The sequence below is a fragment of the Zootoca vivipara genome, chromosome 8 (genome assembly GCF_963506605.1).
Source record: "Zootoca vivipara chromosome 8, rZooViv1.1, whole genome shotgun sequence".
Lineage (NCBI taxonomy): Eukaryota > Metazoa > Chordata > Lepidosauria > Squamata > Lacertidae > Zootoca > Zootoca vivipara.
The window spans coordinates 83,452,247-83,476,219 of NC_083283.1; the positions used below are offsets into that span (position 1 = coordinate 83,452,247).

Genomic DNA, 23,973 nt, shown 5'->3' on the forward strand with positions numbered 1-23,973 from the left:
GACTAGATGTTTGGCTATCCTATGTGTCCATGCAGACCACGGTAGGTATTTGTAGTGCACAAGATGCGTGAAAGAAAAAGAAAAATGAACCAGTTTGCTTCCAGTTTAAGAGCTTGTCTGTCTGAATGACTGGAGTGGACACCAGGGCCGGCTCTAGGTAGACCCCCGGTGGCGCGGTGCACCAGGGCGCCGGCCGCGCGGAAACCATGCTGCGCCCTGCGAGGGCGGGGGCGCCGGAGCGATCTCCGCCCCTCAGCGCCAGGGCTCGCGACCTGCTCAAGACTGCCCTGGTGGACACTGACTTGTCATAGGCCATTAGTTTCTAGTGCTCACCAAGGCAGTAAACCTATGTCTTGGCAGTACCAAGAGAGGCGGCTGCTCACATTTATACACTCATTTATTCATATACTAGCTGTCTATCCATCCATCCCAACGTTTGAAAATGTTATGCAGAAATGAGATAAAAACAAAATACAACAGTCAAAGCTAAAACAATTAAGAATGCATCAAATCCATCCATAAACAGGAACCCACATACTGAAGTCTTGATCAATATTGGTTGGGATCAATACTTCCACATAAAAACTAGATGAGAGGAATAAAATCGGGCAAATAACTGTCTACCATGCATGATTGTTTGCAATATGTAGGGAACTATGTTTTCATATAGAGGAGCATCCTGTTTTATGAGCCACTAGCAACAATCCGAAGTAACACAAATGAGGCAAAGATTGGTCACCTGTTGCATCAAGATAAAGATTTGATGAAAGAAGATCCTTCACAGAAGGATCAGATACGCAGTGATGACTAAAAGAAGAGGGAGCTGAAAGAAATAAAAATAAGACTAACATAGTTCTGAATATAATGAGAAAGCAGAGGCAGAAAACAGAGGCAAAACAAAAAATCATGATAATCTAAAATTGTTTGCTCACCTGGACTATGATTAAGCCTTCATTGTTCAAGTTTAAATCTTCACCAGGTAGGATAGGATCATTTGCTTCACAAGCTTCTTTATTGCTCAGAGTATTGGAATAATTTGCCTTTCTAGAGTCTGTAGTAAGAGAAACCTCCTGGCAGTAGGAGTGCAGAAATGCTCGGACTCCGTCAATCCCCACAAACTGTGAGATGGGAGCCCCACTGAAATTCACACTCCCCGACTCAAGCAGCTGAGAATTTCTCCACCTGTGCAACTTGATGGCCCCTAACACAAGGAGGAAAGTGAAGAACAAGCAGGAGACAAAAGCCACTGCAAGGACCAGGTAGAAGGTGAGGTCAGACGGAGGCTCTACAGGAGCTGAGATGCTGCTCAGGTCTGAGAGGATTGCAGGGATGGTGTCAGCCAGCACCACAGTCAGAGTGGCTGAAGCAGAGAGAGGCGGCTGCCCATTGTCCTTCACTAAAACCATCAGGCTTTGCTTGAGGGCATCTTTCTCCAGAAAGAAACGGGCCGTCCTGATCTCTCCCGTGTGGAGCCCCAGAGTGACGAGCCCTGGCTCAGTGGCCTTGATCAGCTGGTAGGAGAGCCAGGCATTCTGGCCAGAGTCCGCATCCACGGCCACCACCTTAGTGACCAGGTAGCCTGGCTCAGAGGAGCGAGGGGCCAGCTCTATCCCCGTGGAGCCGTCGGTGGGAGGGGAGGGGTACAGGATCTGGGGAGCATTGTCATTCTGGTCCAGGATGAAGAGAGTCACTGAGACGTTGGAGCTGAGTGGTGGAGAACCTCCATCCTGAGCCTTTACACGGAACCGAATGTCTTGAAACTCTTCATAATCAAAGGAGGTCAGAGCATATATAACCCCCGTCTCAGAGTTAATGGAGAGGTAGGAGGAGAGGCGGGAGTCACTTCTTTCGTCATCAGTGATGGAATATGTTATTCTGGCATTTTCTTCCCAGTCTGGATCAATTGCTTTCAGGGAAAAGACTGATGCTCCTCTTGGATTGTTTTCTAGGAGATAAGAAGTGTAGACTGACTGTAGAAAGACTGGGGGGTTGTCATTTGTGTCTAACAGCTGCAGTGAAATAATTGCAGAGGTTGATAATGCTGGAATCCCATTATCAGTTGCTGTAACAATGATATCATAGGTTGCCACTTGTTCCCTGTCAAGGGCTCTGTCTGTCACTAAAGTGTAAAAATTGTCCATTGTTTTTTTAAGTTGGAAAGGAAGACTGTTGGAAATTGAGCATATAACCTCCCCATTGACTCCTGAATCTCTGTCTTGGACATTTAAAATGGCAATGACAGTTCCCGTTGGTGTGTTCTCAGGGACAGAGTTGAGTACAAAGGTGATTGCTATTTCAGGTGCATTGTCATTTAAGTCTGTTACAAAGATCACAACCTTTGATCTGTCACTTAGACCACCACCATCAATGGCTTGCACCTCAAATTCATATAAGGATGATATTTCAAAGTCAAGGCTTCCTGCAAGGATAATGTCTCCTGTTGTTGAATTCAATAGAAACATTTTAGAATTCTTCTCTGTGTTTTTTTCAAATGAATACTTTACCTCTCCATTTATCCCTTCATCTATATCGGTGGCTCTCACTGTAACGACTACAGACCCTTTAGGAATATTCTCCTTCATGCTTGCTTCAAAGATTTGTTGTGTGAAAACCGGTGCATTGTCATTTGCATCTAGAACAATTACATGAATTTGAGCAGTACCAGACCTGACTGGATCACCCCCATCAGTAGCTGTGAGGATTAGATCATAATCTGGTTGCTCTTCCCTGTCCAGAAGTTTCTCCAGCACTAGCTCAGCATGTCTTGCCCCATTTTCTCCTGTCTCCACATGCAGAGAAAAATGGCTATTACCTGAAAGTTGATAATTTTGTATAGAATTTATCCCTAGATCTGGATCTTGAGCTTTGGGTAGAAAAAACCTGTCTCTGAGTGTAGCTGTCTCACTGATTTTCATTTTCCATTCCTTTGGTAGAAACCAAGGAGCATTGTCATTTATATCTGTAATTTCCACTTCAATTCCATAGAGTTTTAATTTGCTTTCAATAAAAACCTGCAACTTCAATATGCATTTGTCTGTCTCTCCACAGATTTCCTCTCTATCTATTCTTTCAGAAATCTGTAAATGGCCATTGTTGACATTCAAAGCAAAATACTGAACCATACCTACACTGGAAACAATGCGGAGTCCATGATCTGAAAGCTGCTTCCCATCCATTCCCAGGTCCTTTGCAACATTCCCCACAAAAGAGCCTTTCTGCATCTCCTCAGGAATGGAATAGCGGATCTGCCCAGAAACTGCCTTCCAGATAGTCACCATGACAAGGCATTGCAGGATTCCTTTTTTGCATCTCCTGAGTCTGTGGGTTTCTTCCATGATCTTATACCAGGATAAAAAATGCTGGTTCTGTTCAAAAGCTCGAATGATTGGTTTCTGGTATTCCCTTTGTTCGGCTCCTAGTTCCAGTTCAAAATAGCCAATTTGTTTCTAAGCAAAACTTACTTCAGTTTTGCTTTCTGTACTGTCATGTCGTCTCAGTTATTGTGTGCTACACTGTGTAATAGCAAAGAATGTGAGGCTGGATCTTTTACTTTTTCCCCTTATTGGTGAACAGCGACACCATGAGGCTCAATACAAAACTGCAGAAGCCTTATTTTGGAATCCTAAATTTCTAATATGTGAAGTGAGAACATGTGTCTCCACTATGATAAAATGCAATAATTTCACCTGCTAGAATCACCCATAATTCTGTGATGCTTGTGCCTAGCCCTGCTTTGCATATAATACAGGAAGGAATAAAGGTCACTCATACCTGTTTCCCTTTGTTTGTAACATGTGATACTCCCCTAGAATTTGGAGCGATAGTATTGCAGCAGCAGTAAATAAATTGTCTTCTTTTTCTATCATTTGCCCCCAAATATGTAAAGAAGAATTTGACAGGGTTCTTTTGGAAGAATAAATCAGGACTCTGTATACTATGGTGATTTACCTCAGACTTTGCAGATATAATGATAGTCACTTCAACATTCCTGCCATGGAGTCAGTGTGTGTGCTTTTTTAAAAAAAATGGTTGGACAAGATCAGGCACCCCTAAACTGCGGACCTCCAGATGTTTTGGCCTACAACTCCCATGATCCCTAGCTTACAGGACCAGTGGTCAGGGATGATGGGAATTGTAGTCCAAAAATCTGGAGGGCCGAAGTTTGGGGATGCCTGGACTAGATGATTACTGAAGTCGCTTTCAACTCTATAATTCTAATATGTGAAGTGAGAACTCATGTGTCTCCACTATGATAAAACGCAATAATTTCACCTGCTAGAATCACCCATCATTCTGTGATGCTTGTGCCTAGCCCTGCTTTGCATATTATACAGGAAGGAATAAATGTCACTCATACCTGTTTCCCTTTGTTTCTAACATAATAATAATAATAATAATAATAATAATAATAATAATAATTATAATAAATTTTTATTTATACCCCGCCCTCCCCAGTCAAAACCGGGCTCAGGGCGGCTCACACCAATAAAATTACAATAAAACATAAAGAGCAATTAATTAGAATACAGATTAAAATACAATATTAAAATTTAAATGTGATACTCCCCTCAATCCATCCTAGAATTTGGAGCGATAGTATTGCAGCAGCAGTAAATAAATTGTCTTCTTTTTCTATCATTTGCCCCCAAATATGTAAAGAAGAATTTGGCAGAGTTCTTTTGGAAGAATAAATCAGGACTCTGTACACTATGTTGATTTACCTCAGACTTTGCAGATAAAATGATAGTCACTTCAACATTCCTGCCATGGAGTCAGTGTGTGTGCTTTTTTTATTAAAAAAAAGTCTATTTTTGGGATATAGTCAATAATATTCAGCTTCAAGGCAGGATTAATGCCTATTGGAATAAAAAGGCCTGCAGCAGGCCGTCAATGCCACCAGGAAGGCGGCCTAAAGAAGGACTTTTCACATCCCATGCATACCTGCCAAATATATCTCAGATAGTGGTCCCCTGTGGCAGGGAAGCACATGGCAGCATGTCCACCAGAAGTATTGTAGTTGCCCCATCTAGACAAAATTATAAATTCAAGTGGTCAGGGAACCAGTACCGCTTCTCACCATTTTATGTCCCAATGCCTGCTCATTTCTCCTCAGCAAGGAAGCAGGGGAGGTGGTTCTGCCAGGCTGAGGGCCTGCTCTCCACCTTTCATCACTCTAGCTGCTGCCACCTCAGAAACCTGACAGTTTGCCTGCTTTGCAATTACACCAGGCGCCATCAGTGTTTTTTGGACCTGTGGTCACCTTTTTAATTCTGAGAGAGTGCTGTGGGTGCCAGTCACAAAATGGCTTCCATGGGTGCATGGCATAATACAAAATGGCTGCTGTGGGGAGCACGGCATACCACAAAATTAGAGTGAGCACGGTCATGGTGAAACTTTTCCCATAATTGTATTTCCATACTAGGAAAGGCTCATCCTCTTGAATTTCTGTCTGCCATACATCTGTTAAAGGCACAATAACCCTGTTTCCCCCCCAATGCCAACCCTAAACCAAAGCCTAAGCTGTAGCCATTAAGTTCAAAGATATGTACTTCTGAGTAGGTATGTATACCATTATACTGTAAGTTAACTATACAATGAATTCTTAATGATTGGCAGGTCTTTAGCTTTTTCACAGCATAAGATATATCTAAGCCTCTTTGCAAAGTGTTCACATTTGCCTTTGGGTGAGTTTTTAACATCCTTCCACATTTACTGTGTTAATAATATCTAGAGAAAATAACTTCTAGGGATTACTTCATCTCAGACAAACCCACCACAGAAACGACGCGTCCCAGTTTCTAGGAACAAACAGCTCATATTCATGGCATTTAATAACTTTTTTAAAAAATCATATAATCAGGACAGTGCCCTCCAGCACTGCATATATACTGGTTGGTTTTTTTTTTGAGGCCTAGTAAGGGATTGAAGATGCTTGCTTAATTGTGAGGGCAGTAGAAAAAGTATTCAGGAAAGATAATATTTTCCTCAGAAGAATTGGGGGAGGAGCGCTGCCAGCACTTCTAAAACACTAAAGGCTGCCACAGATACACACAGGAGATCAAATAGAGTGAATAAGCATTCTCTAGAAGAGGCTCCACAGCAGAAATTATGGTTTATCTGTCAGAAAATAATTACCATATTTAGTGACAGGAAAGTTCTGGTAGATTTTCTCCAGGAATAGTTACAGGTAGGTAGCCGTGTTGGTCTGACGCAGTCAAAATAAAAATAAAAAATCCTTCCAGTAGCACCTTAGAGACCAACTAAGTTTGTCATAGGTATGAGCTTTCGTGTGCATGCACACTTCTTCAGATACACTGGAACAGAAGTAACCAGACCCTTATGTATATTCAGAGGGTGGGGTGGGGGTGATGGGAATGGGTGATGGGCTGATAGGAGTGGTAAACCTGTTGATGGCTGTTAACAACTGTTAATGGCTGCAATTGGTCTTGCAGGAAAAAGCAAGGGCTGAGGTGCTAAAGAAAGCTTGATCATGTATAATGAGATAAGAATCCTATGTCTCTGTTCATACCAGGTCTCTCCATGGTTTTAAGCTTGGTAATGAGTTGCAATTCAGCAACTTCTCTTTCCAGTCTGTTTCTGAAATTTTTCTGTAATAAAACAGCTACTTTGAGATCTTGTATAGAATGTCCTGGGAGATTGAAGTGTTCTCCTACTGGTTTCTCTGTCTTGTGATTCCTGATGCCATATTTATGAATAGTTTTGTATGTAGCAAAAAGCCAAGCGGTGTTTGGCAAGGCTGGCCCAGTACATTTTGGCACCTGAGACAGACCCCAGAATGGCACCCCCTCCCCACCAGGGAAGATGGGCTGAGTGAAGATCTACGTCAGGAACTGACATCAGGACCTGCTGCCCTGGCGGACTCTGCTGCCTAATGTGGTCACCACACCTTACCTCATGGGTGGGCCGGCCCTGGTGCTTGGCATTTCAAAGCCATTACAAGGAACAGCTCTGTCTCTGCCTAGTCTTATGTGAGAGTCTTCCCTATCCACACACCTCCCTGTCTTTGATCTTATCCTTTTAGAGGTTTGGAAAGTGGTAGGTGCACTCATGGTCCGTCATATGGAAGATTCACTTTAATCCTTGCATATGGCAGTGCTTTCTTCTGCCAGGTTACATCTTTGTTAATCCTTATGCCCTACCCATCCTGGCAGAGAACATGAGAATCCACATGACATTTACTAATGGAAAAGACAGAAGATTCAGCCTAAAACTAATTGCAAAAATGCACTAAATAATCTATCTTAATTCATATTCATAATGATATATTCATTTTTCTCGATTCGGCAGATGCTAGAATATCAGTCAGACAAGTACATAAGTATAACTCATGATTATTCTTCCTATGAACACATGTCATTCCAAAATATACCTACATCTATATGGTAAATTGCAGCCTTCTGAGACCCAGTGATTTCTGGAGAAGGAACTTAAGCATGTGGTTATCTCTCCTATGGATGGTGCCCGTAATATTGATGTTCATTAAAAAGTTGCATGGCATCAATTATATTTTTACATACCATAATATATATTTGGCAACGAGGAACAGAGAGTCGCTTTGCTACTGAGCAATATAGCAGTAAAGTTAAGAAATGTAATTGAGTAAAATAATTTGTCTGTGTTATAACACAAAACACAAATACTGAAAATCAACAACTGCAGTGTTACTAATTGTAAGCAACAGCAATGGCTAGCACACAGTCTGTGTGTAAATAGTGAGTTTTATTCCAAATAGACAAAACAAAGGCAAGTAACCACAAGAAAGACTGCAACTTCCTGCTCAAGACCACTAGTTAATCAGATGATGACTCATCTAGCTCTCTAGCGTGAGTCCACCTCCTTTTATTCCTACGCTCGAACAACGCCCTCTGCCTCTCTCTCTGTAATTGCCATTTCCTCTTATCCTGTAACCCTCCCCTCCTACGTTCCTGTAACTTTAAAGAACTAGGAACAGACTCGGACAAACTCTCTTCTGAGGTTTGAGTTATTTCTGCCATTTGCTCACCCCTCCCAGCCAGTTCCTTTATCAAAGCAAGCCTCCCTTCCAGTTCCGGGCTATCAGCCAAGTCCGACAGCTGAGCCTCATTAGTTATCGGCTCTAACCTAACATCATCCCCCCCTCTAGGGGCCTCCTCTCCTTCCTCCCGCCTCCGCACTTCCTTACTTGGGGCGTTATGAGATACCTCCCACCATTCTCCCTCTTCACTTCCCCAATAACTGCAACCCGGTTGCGACTCTTCTACTTCTTCCTCCTCTTCAAACCCACCATTCACTTCAGCTTCCCAGTCTGCCTGTTCTGCCTGCTCCTCTACCCAACCCCGGGGTTTGGGTTTATTAGGGTACCTATGGTGAAACTCTCTCTGCAGCCTAGATGCATGTATATCACTCGCATTCACCCATGAGTTCTCCTCTGGTCCGTACCCTTTCCAAGCCACCAAATACTGTACCCCCCTGCCCCTTCTACGAGAGTCCAATAGCTGAACCACTTCATATTCCGGTTCACCCTCCACCCAGATGGGCAAAGGTGGTGGCTCCTTCCTCTTCTGATACCGGTGTCTTGGCGTTACTGGCGATAAGAGTGACCGATGGAACACCGGATACATCTTCATTGAAGTCGGTAAACGTAACTTATATGAAACAGGATTTATTTGTTCCAACACTTCGAATGGCCCTACCCGTTGCGGCAGTAACTTCTTACAACGTCCCTTGCTCGGCCAATCTTTAGTGGATAGCCAAACTTGGTCCCCTACCCTTATCTCCTTGCCCACTTGCCGGTGTTTATCAGCTTCTGCCTTATACAGAGCCTTCGCTTTTTCTAGCTGTTCTCGCAGAATACTGTGCAACGCTTCCATTTCTTCTGCGAACTGTTCAGCTGCAGGCACTGCCAGTCCATCTCCCTGACCTGGAAACACCCGTGGATGTCGCCCATGGCAGGCAAAAAATGGCGTCTGCTGTGTAGAAGCATGCACAGCATTATTATAAGCAAACTCAGCCAACGCTAGTTTCCCAACCCAGTCATCCTGTTGATAATTCACGTAACAACGTAGGTACTGTTGCAACGTCGCGTTCGTCCGTTCGGCCTCTCCGTTTGTCTGAGGATGCCGAGCCGATGAGAGGCACACCTCCACCTTCAGCAATTGCATCAGTCTCCTCCAAAACTGGGAGGTAAACTGCGTTCCCCTATCAGACACAATCTTCTGCGGCAATCCATGCAATTTGAACACATGTTCTATGAAGAGTTGCGCGGTCTCCTGTGCCGACGGTAATTTCTTGCAAGGAACAAAGTGTGCCATCTTGGAGAACAGATCTACTACCACCAAACCACTGTCTGTTTCTGCGACTCGGGCAAATCAGTGATAAAGTCCATAGCAATGCCTTCCCACGGTGCTTGTGGTGTGGGCAGTGGTTGAAGTAGCCCGGCTGGTGTTTCGCGAGGTCTTTTGGACCGTTGGCACACTTCACATGCCCGGACATACTCCTTGACCTCCTCCTGCATCCGTGGCCACCAAAAATCCCTTGATACCAGACGTTCCGTCTTCCACTGCCCAAAATGTCCTGCTGTTGGACTGTCATGGCATTGTCTCAGCACCCTCGCACGAAGCTCTCCCTCTGGCACATAGAGAGCTTCCCCCTTGTACAGCAGCCCTCCTTTCTCAGTAAACTCCTTCCCTTGGACTTCCCCCTTACGTATTGCCTTCCTCTTCTCTTGAGCGAACCCATCCTTCTGCGTTTGTTGGAGAAAGTCTGACCGTTCTAATGCCGTCATTGTTGCTAGCTGCAGTTGTTCGGGGCTCAGGATCAATCTCCGTTCTAACCCGGTCTCTATTTCGGAATACTCCGGTTTTCGGGACAATGCGTCCGCCCGCTGGTTCTGAGCACTAGCCACATACTTAATCCGGAAATTGAACCTGGCAAAGAATTGCGCCCACCTAATCTGTCGTTGGTTCAATTGACGAGCCGTCTGCCAGTACTCTAGGTTTTTATGATCAGTGCGTACCTCCACCTGATGCTGCGCCCCTTCCAAGAAATGCCGCCAAGTTTGTAGAGCATCCTTTATTGCCAACAACTCTCTCTCCCATATAGTATAATTTTGTTCTGACGATTTTAATTTCCTTGAGTGAAAGGCACATGGTCTCAGTTCCCCTTTGTCATCTTCCTGGAGAAGCACCGCCCCAATGGCTTTGTCCGAAGCATCAGTTTCCACGACCATCGGCTTGTACGGGTCTGGATGAGCCAAGTATCTTTCCTCCACAAACAAGTTCTTAAGTCTCTCAAACGCCTTTTGGGCTTCCTCAGTCCATTTAAACGCCTTTTTGCCTTTCAAACAATCTGTTATCGGTGCTGTAAGGCCTGAGTACCTTGGTATAAACTTCCGATAGTAATTGGCAAACCCCAAGAATCTTTGTACATCTTTTCGAGTCTTGGGTCTTTGCCATGACACTACTGCCTGAACCTTTGCTGGATCCATGTGCACCCCCTCTGGGGTGATTCTATAGCCTAAGAACTCCACTTCTGTTACGTGAAAGTGGCATTTCTCCAACTTAGCGTACAATCGATGTTCTCTTAGACGCTCTAACACTTCCTTCACATGTTGTACGTGTTCTTCCAGACTCTCCGAGTAGATTAATAGGTCATCTAAATAAGCAAGGACCGAACGATCCAACAAGTCGGACAACACGTAATTAATAAATGCCTGAAAGGTGGCCGTGCCCGACTGTAGTCCAAACGGCATGACAAGATATTCAAATGTGCCGTACCTGGTGTTAAATGTCGTCTTCCATTCATCTCCCTCTCTTACTCGTATCAAATTATATGCCCCCCTCAAGTCCAGTTTTGTAAAAATTTTAGCCGACCGTAATCTTTCCAACAAATCCCCAATTCGTGGCAACGGGTAACGACTGGGAATCATGCGCTGGTTGATCTTCCTGTAATCAACTACAAGTCTTTTCTCAGAAGTGTTCTTCTTATCCACAAAGAAAATTGGAGCTCCTCCCGGAGTCTTGGTAGGCCGTATGAAACCCCGTTCCAAATTTTTTCGCAGGAACTCCCTCAGTTCTGCCAACTCCACTTCTGACATAGCGTAGATACGGCTGGCGGGTATCTCAGCCCCTGGCACCAGATCTATTTTGCAATCGTACTGGCGATGCGGTGGTAACCGATCTGCCTCCTTCTCGCAGAATACGTCTCTAAAAGACTTATACTGTGGGGGTATTTGTCTCTCTTCCCCAGTGAGCGGACCACAGTCTGGCGTACCATTGGCCTCACCATTCTTCTCCGCCCTGATTCCCAAACAATGTAGTCGGCAATACACTGACGAAAAGGTCATCGATCTCTGGCCCCAGGAGATCATCGGATCATGACGGGATAGCCAACTCATCCCCAAAACCACGGGGTAGGAGTTCAACCTGGTGATATGGAATGCAATGACCTCTCGGTGTCCCGGCAGTTCTAGACCAATTGGCATTGTGGCCTCTGACACACAGCCAGACAGCAACACTCTACCATCAATTGTTCTAACTTCTAAAGGTTCTTCCAATGACTGTGTCTCTATTCCCAACCTGCTCACCAAGTCCATGTCTATAAAATCAGTCGAGGCTCCAGAATCAATAAGAACTTCCACACGCTCGCCCCTTCCATCTGGGAGTCGTAGCATTGCGAATGCTGTAATTACTGGTAAGATCGGTCCAGGTGGAAGCCCTTTGGGTCTCTTTTCCCCCAACCCGAGGCCTCCAGAACGGGCTGGGTCATCTCGTTTCCCGACTGCTCCACTATGCCCTCTCCAGGTGTTGTTACATTTGTGCCAGACAGCGCACCTCGGTTTCTTCCTACAGTACACTGACGAGCCATGTGATTGGGGGAGCCGCAGATAAGGCACAACCGATCTCTCCACCTTCTCTCTCTCTCAGCGTGTGTAATACTAGGTGTTGTACCCCTTCTGATAGAACTACGTTGCATGGGTGCTTCTTCCTCCACCCTTCGTGAATCCGGCAGCTCTAAGGGCACAAATGTCCTGCGGCTCTCAGACCTTCCTTGGCCCCTACGCAACCTGTCCAGCGATTGGAACCTCAGGTCTAGTTGCAAGGCGACTTGTGCCACCTCTTCCAAGGTCTTCAACCCAGGATTTTTTGCCAACTCCACCCGAATCTCTTCACTGAGTCCCGCCTTAAACAATCCAACCAAGGCCTTTCCTTCCCAGCCTAGTTGTCTAGCAAGTCTCACAAAAGAGGACCAGAACTGTGCTACAGTTCCCTTTCCTTGCTTAAGGCTCAAGAACTCCTGTTCCCACTCTGCTTCTTGTGCAGGATTCCTGAACATGCTATCCAGAAGCTTCAAGAAGGCTGATAAGTTGGTGAGCACTCGGTCATTAGACATTAGGTAAGGGGCAATACACTGCCGCGCCTTCCCTTCCAAAAGCCCCACCACCAGGGCCACTCTGGCATCATCATCTCTGTATTCTTCCCCCTTAAGCCTTAAATAATACAAGCAGGAAGCCCGAAATGAATCATACTCTGCACCGCTCCCACTAAAACGTGGGGGAAGGGGAACAAAATTCTTTGCCACTTGCCTGCCAGATAAGTCAGAGAGTTGTCTTGCTTGTTCTGAGGTCACTCCTTCCAGCCGTGCTAATCTTGCCTTCAACTCTTGGTTCTCTGCCCAGAGAGCTTCAGTATTATCTTCTAACTTCATCTCCATTGCTGTTGCGCCAACTGATAAATCCCCAGCCGGTTGCTGCTTCCCCTTTTCTTCCATTCTTGCTTAAATCCACATGCTTCCCCTTCAGCAGCAAGTTAGATGAGTCATGCTGTAAGCAACAGCAATGGCTAGCACACAGTCTGTGTGTAAATAGTGAGTTTTATTCCAAATAGACAAAACAAAGGCAAGTAACCACAAGAAAGACTGCAACTTCCTGCTCAAGACCACTAGTTAATCAGATGATGACTCATCTAGCTCTCTAGCGTGAGTCCACCTCCTTTTATTCCTACGCTCGAACAACGCCCTCTGCCTCTCTCTCTGTAATTGCCATTTCCTCTTATCCTGTAACCCTCCCCTCCTACGTTCCTGTAACTTTAAAGAACTAGGAACAGACTCGGACAAACTCTCTTCTGAGGTTTGAGTTATTTCTGCCATTTGCTCACCCCTCCCAGCCAGTTCCTTTATCAAAGCAAGCCTCCCTTCCAGTTCCGGGCTATCAGCCAAGTCCGACAGCTGAGCCTCATTAGTTATCGGCTCTAACCTAACACTAATAAATATAAAACCATGTGCTATTTATAATAACAGCCTCCAAGATAGTATTGTAGATCAGCAGATAGATGTAAAATTCACCAAGATGAGTAAGTTCATATAAAATCAAAAGATAACCTGATTAACTCACCTGGGCTATGACTGGATCACCATCATTCAAATTTAAATTTTCACCAGATATGATAGGATTCTTTACCTCACAAGTTTGTTGATTGCTCAGAGTATTGGAATAATTTGCCTTGGAAATACTAAATTGACTTTTCTTAGAGTCTGTAGTAAGAGAAACTTCCTGGCAGTAGGAGTGCAGAAATGCTCGGACTCCGTCAATCCCCACAAACTGTGAGATAGGAGCCCCACTGAAATTCATACTCCCCGACTCAAGCAGCTGAGAATTTCTCCACCTGTGCAACTTGATGGCCACTAACACAAGGAGGAAAGTGAAGAACAAGCAGGAGACAAAAGCCACTGCAAGGACCAGGTAGAAGGTGAGGTCCGACGGAGGCTCTACAGGAGCTGAGATGCTGCTCAGGTCTGAGAGGATTGCAGGGATGGTGTCAGCCAGCACCACAGTCAGAGTGGCTGAAGCAGAGAGAGGTGGCTGCCCATTGTCCTTGACTAAAACCACCAGGCTTTGCTTGAGGGCATCTTTCTCCAGAAAGAAGCGGGCTGTCCTGATCTCTCCTGTGTGGAGCCCCAGAGTGAAGAGCCCTGGCTCGGTGGCCTTGATCAGCTGGTAGGAGAGCCAGGCATTCTGGCCAGAGTCTGCATCCACGGCCACCACCTTAGTGACCAGGTAGCCTGGCTCAGAGGAGCGAGGGGCCAGCTCTATCCCCGTGGAGCCATCGGTGGGAGGGGAGGGGTACAGGATCTGGGGAGCATTGTCATTTTGGTCCAGGATGAAGAGAGTCACTGAGATGTTGGAGCTGAGTGGTGTAGAACCTCCATCCTGGGCCTTTACACGGAACTTAATCTCCCGAAACTCTTCATAATCAAAGGAGGTCAGAGCATATATAACCCCCGTCTCAGAGTTAATGGAGAGGTAGGAGGAGAGGCGGGAGTCACTTCCTTGGTCATCAGTGATGGAATATGTTATTCTGGCATTTTCTTCCCAGTCAAGGTCATTTGCTCTTAAGGAAGAGACCATTGCTCCTCTTTGGTTATTCTCCACAAAATAGAAAGTATAGTCTGTTTTTTCAAAGAGGGGTGGGTTGTCATTTGTGTCTAAAACATGAAGTGTGATAACTGTGACTGTAGAAAGAGGGGGGACTCCATGGTCAGCAACTGTCACAGTAATATTGAAGACTGACACCTGTTCTCTGTCAAGGGCACCATCAGTCACCAAACTGTAAAAGTTATCCATGGACTTCTTTAGCTGGAAAGGGAGGTTGCTAGGGATTGAACATGTGATTTCCCCATTGATTCCTGAATCTCTGTCTTGGACATTTAAAATGGCAATTACCGTTTGGGATGGTGAACTTTCAGGTATGGTGTTGCTGGCAAAGGTAACTGATAATTCAGGTGCATTGTCATTCAGATCCGTAACAGATATCACAACTTTTGATCTGTCACTCAGGCCTCCTCCATCTTTGGCTTGTATCTCAAATGCATATAAAGATGATTCCTCATAATCAAGATTCCCAATAAGGATGATTTCACCTGTTGTGGAATTTAATAGAAACATTTGGGAGTATCTCTTTGTGATTTTTTGGAAGGAGTATTTTATGTCTCCATTGATTCCTTCATCCATATCAGTTGCTCTCACTGTCAAAACTGTGGACCACTTGGGAATATTCTCATTGACACTCACTTCATAGAGAGGTTGGCTGAAAACTGGTGAATTGTCATTTGCATCAAGGACAACGATGTGGATTTGTAATGTGCCAGTCCTGATGGGATCACCTCCATCAGTAGCTGTGAGGAGCAAATCGTAAGTTGATTGTTCCTCTCTATCCAGTGACTTTTCCAACACAAGTTCAGCAAGTCTGACTCCATTTTCTTCTGTTTGCACATGCAAAGCAAAATGGCTACTGCCTGTGAGTTGATAGCTCTGCACGGAATTTATCCCCAAATCTGGATCTTGAGCTTCGGGAAGAGGGATCTGGAATCCAGGTATAGATGCCTCACTGATTTCCAGCTCCTGTTCCCCTAGAGGGAAGTGGGGAGCATTATCATTTATATCTATAATTTCCACTTCGATTCCATAAAGCTTCAGTTTGCTTTCAACAAGAATCTGAAACTTCAGTATACATTTCTCTGCCTCTCCACAAATTTCCTCTCTATCTATTCTTTCAGATATCTGCAAATGGCCATTGTTGGCATTCAAAGAAAAGTACTGAATCATACCTACAGGGGAAACAATTCGAAGTCCATGGTCTGGGAGCTGCTTGCCATCCATTCCCAGGTCCTTTGCAACATTCCCCACGGAAGAGCCTTTGTGCATCTCTTCTGGAATGGAGTAGTGGATCTGCCCAGAAACTGCCTTCCAAGAAAACATGATGAAAAGCCACTTGAAGATTCTCTTTCTGCCATTCCACAGTCTCTGAATTCCTTCCATCCTTGCAGCAGGTTAAAGGCCCTTAGATTCTGGTTCAAATGATGCTGTATCCAACTCTTTTCTGCGGAAAATGCACTTCCATTTCTTCTTTACACTGACAAGCAGCTTGTTCCTTCAGATATTTTGTGCTTGTGTTTAATGGAACGGCAACTTCAATTGGGCAGGATTTCTCATTTCTCCTCCGTTCTGGTGAACAGTGACACCCAGAGGCTCAAACCCAAAATGCAAAAACTTCACTTTTGAAAATTAAATAAACACCATTTCACTGTACGTACTGTACTACTGCTATTATAAATGCAAATATAGCTAGTTTAACTAGGTATATTTGTCCATACAGTATTCTTTATTTCTTTTCCTTAGAATTTACCCACTAAGGATAAATAAGCGTGACAACTTTTGTTGTTGTAAACAAGTCGAAAAGGAGCAGGAAAGAGAAATATATTTAGGATTCCTGCCCTACCCCATTATTGGAAATTCTGAAATAAATTGAATTCTGGAATATTGAACTTTCTCAGCAATGTTGTTTGCTGGATATTCAAAAGATTCAATTGGGATGCAGAAAAAGGAATAATAAGCCTCTGGTACTTCTTTTCTTTGTGTCAGTGTGATGTCTGAGGATGCTTATAGCTGTAAAGTGAGGAAACTGATATGCTCGCACACAGTTCTTTCCTGCTGTTTTCATGGGGAAACAGAGGCATCCATGTGCAGAAAGGCTGACAGAGTTGTGGCATTGGCCAGTGACATTCATTGTTGTGTCACACCAAATACGCTGGTGTGCATGAAAATTAGCACAACTTGCCAGTATTTCAGTCAAAAACCACAGTTCCACAGCACAGCAGGTACCAATCAGGAAAAGTAACTAATTCAATATTCCCCACAAATTTGAATGCATCCTCTCTCCCTCCCCTATATCGTAACACTGGTCTACTTTTCTGGGTTATTGTAAGAGTTACACAGCACTATGTGTGAAGCGCCTTGAACACTCTAAAGTGCTGTATAAACACTAGGTATTACTGCACAGAGCAAAGAAGTAAAATGGCCACATTCTCTAATTCATTGCCACTGCTTATCTGGACAGGGCTTTGCTTCAGTAAAGGCAAGGTTAGGGCCATGCAGGTGCACCAGCAGGAATGCCGGATTGGTTGCTGAAAGAAGCATACAGACCCAACCGCACTGCTGCCTCATCCACAGCCCCAGCTTATCACAAACACACTACTGTGGATGGATAACATTCAATGGTAGCTTAGAAGTGCACATGTGAAAATTGGATGTGAAACTCAGAGCTTTATTAAAAACGAGCATGTGAGGGCTTGTTAAGCAGCAGAGGTAGGTGGTTTTCAGCCATCTTTGTTGGAGAGCTTGATGTTGTGCTTCTTGTTCTACAAGATTAAACTGCTAAAACTGAATTTGGCCATTAGCAGGAGGGACAAGACACTGAATTATCCACTAGATACTGAATTATCCACTAGATAATGTCAACAAATGTTCTTTTAACATTAGTCTTCATCTTTCCTAATGGAATATACACTGGTGGTAAGCATGACCCAGCTTTAAAGTACAGCAATTACAGGATGTGCAGATGTATGTCCTGGCCATAAGAAAACATTCCATGCCAAAGAGTTAAAAAGGCATCTACCATTAGTAGTTGTGACTCAATAGTCATTTGTCACCTATATTTCTACAGTATGGAAGCATGACTGGAGATGGTGTAAGTAGAAATACTAACCGCACGCTCCACGTCCATACACCTTTACATACAAACTGCTCACCACAACTTAACAACTTGTCATAATCTCTAACAATATAATGCAAATGCTCTTTGCTGTTTAAGTGCCAAGGAAAGGAATGTCAGTACTTTGGGATTGCATCCACATTGGACATCAGTAATATATAAGAGAATACAGGACTTGGGCAGGGCAGGGGTGGGGTGGGGGGTCAGGGGATAGTTTTGGGTTCATGATATGGTCCTGTTTGGTTTAGGGTATTTGTCAATCCAGGGACCACAGTTTTTCCTTTTAATTCATTAATTGTGTTTTGCATTTCCAGTATATACATATCTTGGAAGTGGGAGGATATGTGCAAGTGCATATTATTTATTTATTTAAAATAATTTTATAGTCCCCACCACACACACACACACACACACACACACAGAGAGAGAGAGAGAGAGAGAGAGAGAGAGAGAGAGAGAGAGAGAGAGAGAGAGAGGATGCAACATCTCTAGAAATCATGCCAAGAGAAACTCCCTTTCGATGCCACTCTTCCACACAGGTTGTACATGATAGCTTCCGACAGTGCTCCACCACTTAATATGTTGTGCTATTCTCATCAGACCCAAATCCCAAGCTGTGTCTGTGACCAGAACACAATATCCAAATGCTATGTAAGATTATTTGTATATATGAGAACTAAATCAAGTTATTCTTAAATGTTTAGTGATTAATTGATCCTTTACTCTCATTAAATAATCCAACCCATAAAAAACTCCACAAACACTTCCTAAAATTCAGTTGAAAAACTACTAAGAAATTTACCAACTTATTTAAAGAATATGCTATGAAAGACTTTTTGGTATTCTTGTAAATTTCTTAAAGGACAGAATGTAAAAATAACTACATATTCAATTGCATTTGTACTGCAAAAATAAGAAAAGAAAAAAATAGCATTCTCTCTGCCCAGCCATCACTCTGTGATCTTACCACAGCACCCTGAGTTACCATGCAGATGTGCACCTAGACAATTCTGACAGAGCCTCCGCCATCCTGCAATGCTGTCCTTCAGTAGTTGCTGGAAAGTCCAATTAGCTTGCTCTCCAGCAGTAGCAGCTCAGTACTACTTCCTACCTACTTCCCTGGTGACATGGCCTGAACTGTCTGGAATGCCAGTTTGATAACATCCACTGTTTATAATAAAACTCTCAAACAAGTGACAACACACCTAATTCCCTAAAAAGAAAATGCAATATAACTCACCGTGCTGTCATTTTCCTTTTCAGAATTTAAATTGCCTCCACTGACCATCAAAGAAATGTCAGAGTTGCCATTGCAAATGATGTTCTCTGCTAATTGGACAGTGGGCTGCAGGAATGTCAACTCATTCCTCCTGGATTCAGAGGACAGACAGACCTGGTAGGAATAAGGCAAAGTTCCGTCCTCATAATTTGGTGGGAATATGGCACCAGCCTTTGAATGGGGGTCAGGAATAAAGCACTGAAGGAAAGTGGGGTTCCTTGACCTTCGAAGCTTCATCAGAATGGTCAGAATCACCGTCACCAGGAACAGAAAGGACACCAGGGTCAAGGCCAATACCAAATAAAACTGCAGATCCGACTGATACTCTGAGTCATTTGGTTGGGAGTTCATTTCTGGAAGAGCCTCCTGGAAGTTCTCAGCAAACACCAAGCTCAAAGTTGTGGTGGCTGAGAGAGGAGGATGCCCATTGTCCTTCACCAGGATGACCAGCCTCTGCTTCACTGCATCTCTCTCAAGTAATGCTCGGACTGTTTGCACCTCTCCTGTGTGGGAGCCAATACTGAAGAGTGAGGGCTCTGTGGCCTGCAGGAGATGGAAGGAGAGCCAGGCATTGTGTCCCGAATCAGAGTCCACCGCCACCACCTTCGTCACCAGATACCCCGACTCAGCTGACCGAGGCACCATCTCAAAGAAAGGTGAGCCCTCTGTTGATTGTGAAGGGTACAGGATCTGCGGAGCATTATCATTTCGATCCAAAACACATACTGTCACTGTGGCACTGGTATAGAGTGGTGGAGAACCTCCATCTTGGGCCTTCACTTGAATCTGAAACTCCCTGAATTGCTCATAGTCAAAGGAACGTTGGGCATAGATGATCCCAGTCTCAGAGTTAATGGAAACATAGGAGGAGAGAGGCAGGTCCTTGATGTTGCTGTTAAGGATGGAGTAAGTGATTTGGGCATTGCGATCCAGATCTGGGTCAGAGGCCTTGACGTGGAAAATTGAAGTTCCAGATGGATTGTTCTCTGGAACATAGGCAGTATAAGAAGATTTTTCAAAGGCTGGTGGGTTATCATTGATATCTGAGATCTGTATTAATACGGATTTTTGTGTGGAGAGTGGAGGTGTGCCTTTGTCTGTGGCTATGATTGTAATATTATACTCTGGAGTCCTTTCTCTGTCAAGGGCACCATCTATGAGGAGCTTGAAGTAATTATCTGAAGATGAGACTATCAGGAAAGGTACAAGCTCCTTCAGGTGACAGGTGACTTCTCCATTATCCCCAGAATCCCTGTCCTGAACTTTAATGAGAGCAATCACAGCTCCAGATGTGACATCTTCAGGAACTGGGCTGGACACAGATGTAAGGATCACATCTGGAGTATTGTCATTCTCATCAAGAACCTCAATCTCCACTTTGCAATGTGCCGCCAATCCTCCTCCATCATTTGCCTGAATTATCATCACATAATATTGACTCTCTTCAAAATCAACACTTTCTATGAGTGTAATTGTTCCGTCTCTGGGATCCAGATGAAACTTCTGTTCAGCTGTTTCCGCAATGTCACTGAAAGTATAAGTGATGTCAGCATTTGACCCTTCATCACTGTCAGATGCTTTGACTCGTAGCACAGAGGTTCCTTTGGGTGCACTCTCCTTCAGGCTCACTTTATAGATTGTCTGGGTGAAAACAGGGGCATTGTCGTTAATATCAATAACTGTAACCAATATTCTGGCTGTTCCAGTTTTTGGAGGTTCTCCACCATCCATGGCTGTAAGGACCATGTGGTGTGTGTGTTCCTTTTCCCTGTCCAGTTTCTTCTGCAATATTAATTCTGCATATTTGCCGCCATCATTGCCGTTTTGGATTTCCAACATGAAATATGGAGTTGAGCTCAACTGATAATTCTGGAGGGAATTTGTGCCAATGTCCTTATCTTCAGCATTTCCTAGAGCATATCGAGTTCCTGACGGAGTAGACTCACTCAATTTAAGCTCAATATTTTCATTCCGGAAATGTGGGGCATTATCATTAATGTCCTGGATAAAAATATTTATGTGGAAAATATTCAAAGGGTTGTGTGCCACAACTTCTAATTTGAGGACACAAATTGATGATTTACCACAAATCTCTTCCCGGTCTATCCTCTCATTCACATACAGATTGCCATTTTGTTCATTCAGATCAAAGAATTGCTTTTCTGAAGAAATCCCAAGCTTGCGCTTTGACAGCTCTCTGATATCCAACCCCAGATCTTTAGCAAGGTTCCCCACAAAGGAGCCCTGCTCTGCTTCCTCTGGAACTGAATACTGAACCTGCTCAGACACTACCTGGCAGCAGAACACAGACCAGAATATGAACAGAAACAGTACTTGCCTCTTGGTGATGTCTCTTGTTCTCTTTGCCTGCTTTACCTCCATCAAATCCATTTCATTTCCTGATTTCTCCTCCTCCTTCACTTCAGTTTTCAAGACTCCCAGTACACTTAAGTGAGATAATAGAAATATTGTTCTTTTGAGCTGATCCTTGGGAAACTGAGAGCTTTCCTTTCTTAAGCAGCTTTTAAAATAAAAGCTTTTTCTTTCTGCTTCACTGATGTGTTAAGAGAGAGAGAGACTGCTCCAAGAGCCTCACAAATGCTGAGCCATGGCTGCTCCCATGTTGTCCAACAGTGACACTCTGAGTCCACATGGGGAACTGTATTTGCTGATATTCATGCTTATAATTCTATATTGCTATTTCCCCCTGATCTATATGGAGAACTGAGAATGACTAAAAATTCTTTCACTGGTTGTCCAAATGTACTTTAGTATTGTTTGATTAGTAGTTCCATAAGCTTAATTCAGATTTGCTTTTCTTTGCATAGAAACTGTTGTTTTAATATTTTTATTGTTTTTGCTGGTAGATGATAATGACACTTTGGGATGTCTTTGATGTTGCATAAACACAAGCAATTGTCAGCAGAAGAAAACCATGCAATAATTCAGAAAGCCTATATCTCTGCCTAGGGGTGCCATACATTTGGATTTCCCTGGACGTTACTGGGATTTCAAAGGCGGAATTGACATCTGCGGGGGGGATTTCCAAAAGGTGGCGCTTTGTCCTTAATCTTCTGCAAGTCAATTGCAAAATCACGGTTTTCGGGGCGTTTTTATCTAGAAAAAGCTCAACAACTTTCAGGTTTTCCTAAAAACAATTGTGGGATGCCCTGGCAACCCTATCCCTGCCAGAATTCAGGTGATTTGGCCTTTATTTAATTATGAACTTGTTTAGGAAATTTAAATTTTGTATTTTGTTCTGTCTTTAAGATTTTGGTGCATTGTGTGCTTTATTTCTGTTCTGTTGGCCATAATAAAATGCTGGAAAAGGAGTTTAAATTCACTTTAGCACAGGATAACGCTTTCATTCTTTAGTCTTATGCATATTCATTTGACATTTTTCTCATATGTTCGTAATCTTCCCTGTGGCGTCTGGCTGGCCATTGCTGCACTAGAGGAAGTTTTGGGTGATACATCTTTCCTTACGATTCTGTGTGATGATTCCCAATTCCTTAGGTGGTGAATTATTCAATATTCTCCCTTAGACTTTTTTTGGATGCTTTTCAATGGTATTTCCCATATGATCCTTTTGAATAATTGGTTTTTCATTTCTGTTTTCATAGTATTGGTACGTAATTCTATACAACCTTTGCTAGTAAGATTTTATTACAGTTTTTACATTGCAATCCTATACCAACTTACCTGGGTATAAACTCCATTGAAGTCAATGAAACATATCTGAAGATAAAAGTTTTGTTAGATGTATTACGTTTTTGGATTGCTTTGGCACATGTGGAAGTTTACTGTAATTAATCAGGAATGTTTATGACATGAAGAAAAAGCTTCTACACAAGTGCATTCAAAGTGTGCACTACTCTGCCAGAATTTCAGTTTGTCAGACTGTAAACTGAAATGCAATAATTAATTGTGGTAGTAGTAGTAGTAGTAACAATAGTAGTTTTGAACTGAGAACTTTCTTTTCTGTCATTATTGTATCAGTGCAGAGCCATTCCGCAGGTTTTGAGTGATAAGAAACTTTATTTAGGGGATCTAAGATATATCCAGAACTGCTTGTATCCACTCTTGACTTAAATGCAATCATAGATTCGGAATGATTTCGTAACATTCTATCAGTCTTATTGTTGGTATTAATTTGATAGGTTGAATGCTTATTGCCTGAAAACGTGGAGTTATCAGTGAATAGTAACACCATTGTTCAATATAGAAAAATTAGCTAAATACATAGACTAAAACACAATGCATACACATAACAAAATGAATCTATATTTGACTAATGACCCAGTCCAGCAAGGTAGATTAGAGGATGGATGTCTCCTTCTAGCACAGGCATCTCCAAACTCGACCCTCTGGATGTTTTTGGGACTACAACTCCCATCATCCCTAGCTAGCAGGACCAGTGGTCAGGGATGATGGGAATTGTAGTCCCAAAACATTTGGGGGCCTGTTCTAGCACATGGCTCCTGATATGGGATTGGGAACTGTAATGAAGACAGAATAGGGTAGCTATTTCAGCATGCAATTCCCACCAGCACTCAAAGTGCATATAGCAACACCCCCTTTCCTTCCAGGCTTAGAGGTACTTTATGCCTACTGTGATCAATTATTACTTGCACATAACTAGACACAAGCTACACCTTTTTAAGAATAGTGGTTGGCAAAGAGAACCAGAAGATCATGTTACCACAGGAAAATGTATTTATTTGTTCAAAATAGGTTCACCTCAGCTTTTAGTCCAGGGACTTCCAAAGCACATCACAACTTGAATGAAATCAACCAACCAACCAACAGGGAGGTGGAAGAAGTAATTGACAGTGTAATTGAACATAGAGGTCTTCACAGCCTGTCAGTTAATGAGGAGGGCAATCAGACTTCCCAGGGGGGAGGCATTACAGAACAGAACAGGGGGCCAGAAGTAATCTGCCAGGGGCCGTATGCAGATGCTGGGCAAGACAAAAGCCAGTGGTGGACAGGGCTGAAGCCGAATGTGGGCACAGTCGGGGGAGGGGCCAAGACAAAAGGGCCACCCCTTCCCCCCCTCTTTCTGCTATCTTCTTTCCCCCTCTTTTCCCCTCCTTGCGACTCACCAAAGTGAGAATACCACCCACTGTGCCTTCTGGCATGTGTCTC

The 23,973-nt window shown here is 43.6% G+C and overlaps 2 protein-coding genes across 5 annotated transcripts in view; both read right to left on the reverse strand.

Annotated features, from left to right (window-relative positions):
- On the reverse strand, nt 1-4,351 carry LOC132592568 (protocadherin gamma-A6-like). Its single transcript, XM_060278116.1, has one exon. The coding sequence runs from the start codon at nt 3,333-3,335 to the stop codon at nt 915-917; it is 2,421 nt and encodes an 806-aa protein (XP_060134099.1). The 5' UTR covers nt 3,336-4,351; the 3' UTR covers nt 1-914.
- Nucleotides 1-23,973, reverse strand: part of LOC118079302 (protocadherin gamma-C5) — a 269,776-nt gene that overhangs the window by 241,540 nt on the left and 4,263 nt on the right. The window contains exon 1 of one of the 4 annotated variants that reach the window (XM_060278099.1): nt 21,202-23,160. The exons of 1 other annotated variant lie outside the window; for it this stretch is intronic. In XM_060278099.1, coding sequence (XP_060134082.1) covers nt 21,202-21,216 — 15 coding nt within the window. In that variant the 5' untranslated portion in view covers nt 21,217-23,160. Of the gene's footprint in view, nt 1-13,390; nt 15,867-18,355; nt 19,897-21,201; nt 23,161-23,973 lie in introns of those variants that run through there. 2 more of the 4 variants (XM_060278101.1, XM_060278109.1) reach the window with 2 other exon arrangements.

Coding starts and splice junctions, on each gene's coding strand:
- LOC132592568 (XM_060278116.1), bottom strand. CDS start 3,335: ATGGAAGAAACCCACAGACTCAGGAGATGCAAAAAAGGAATCCTGCAA.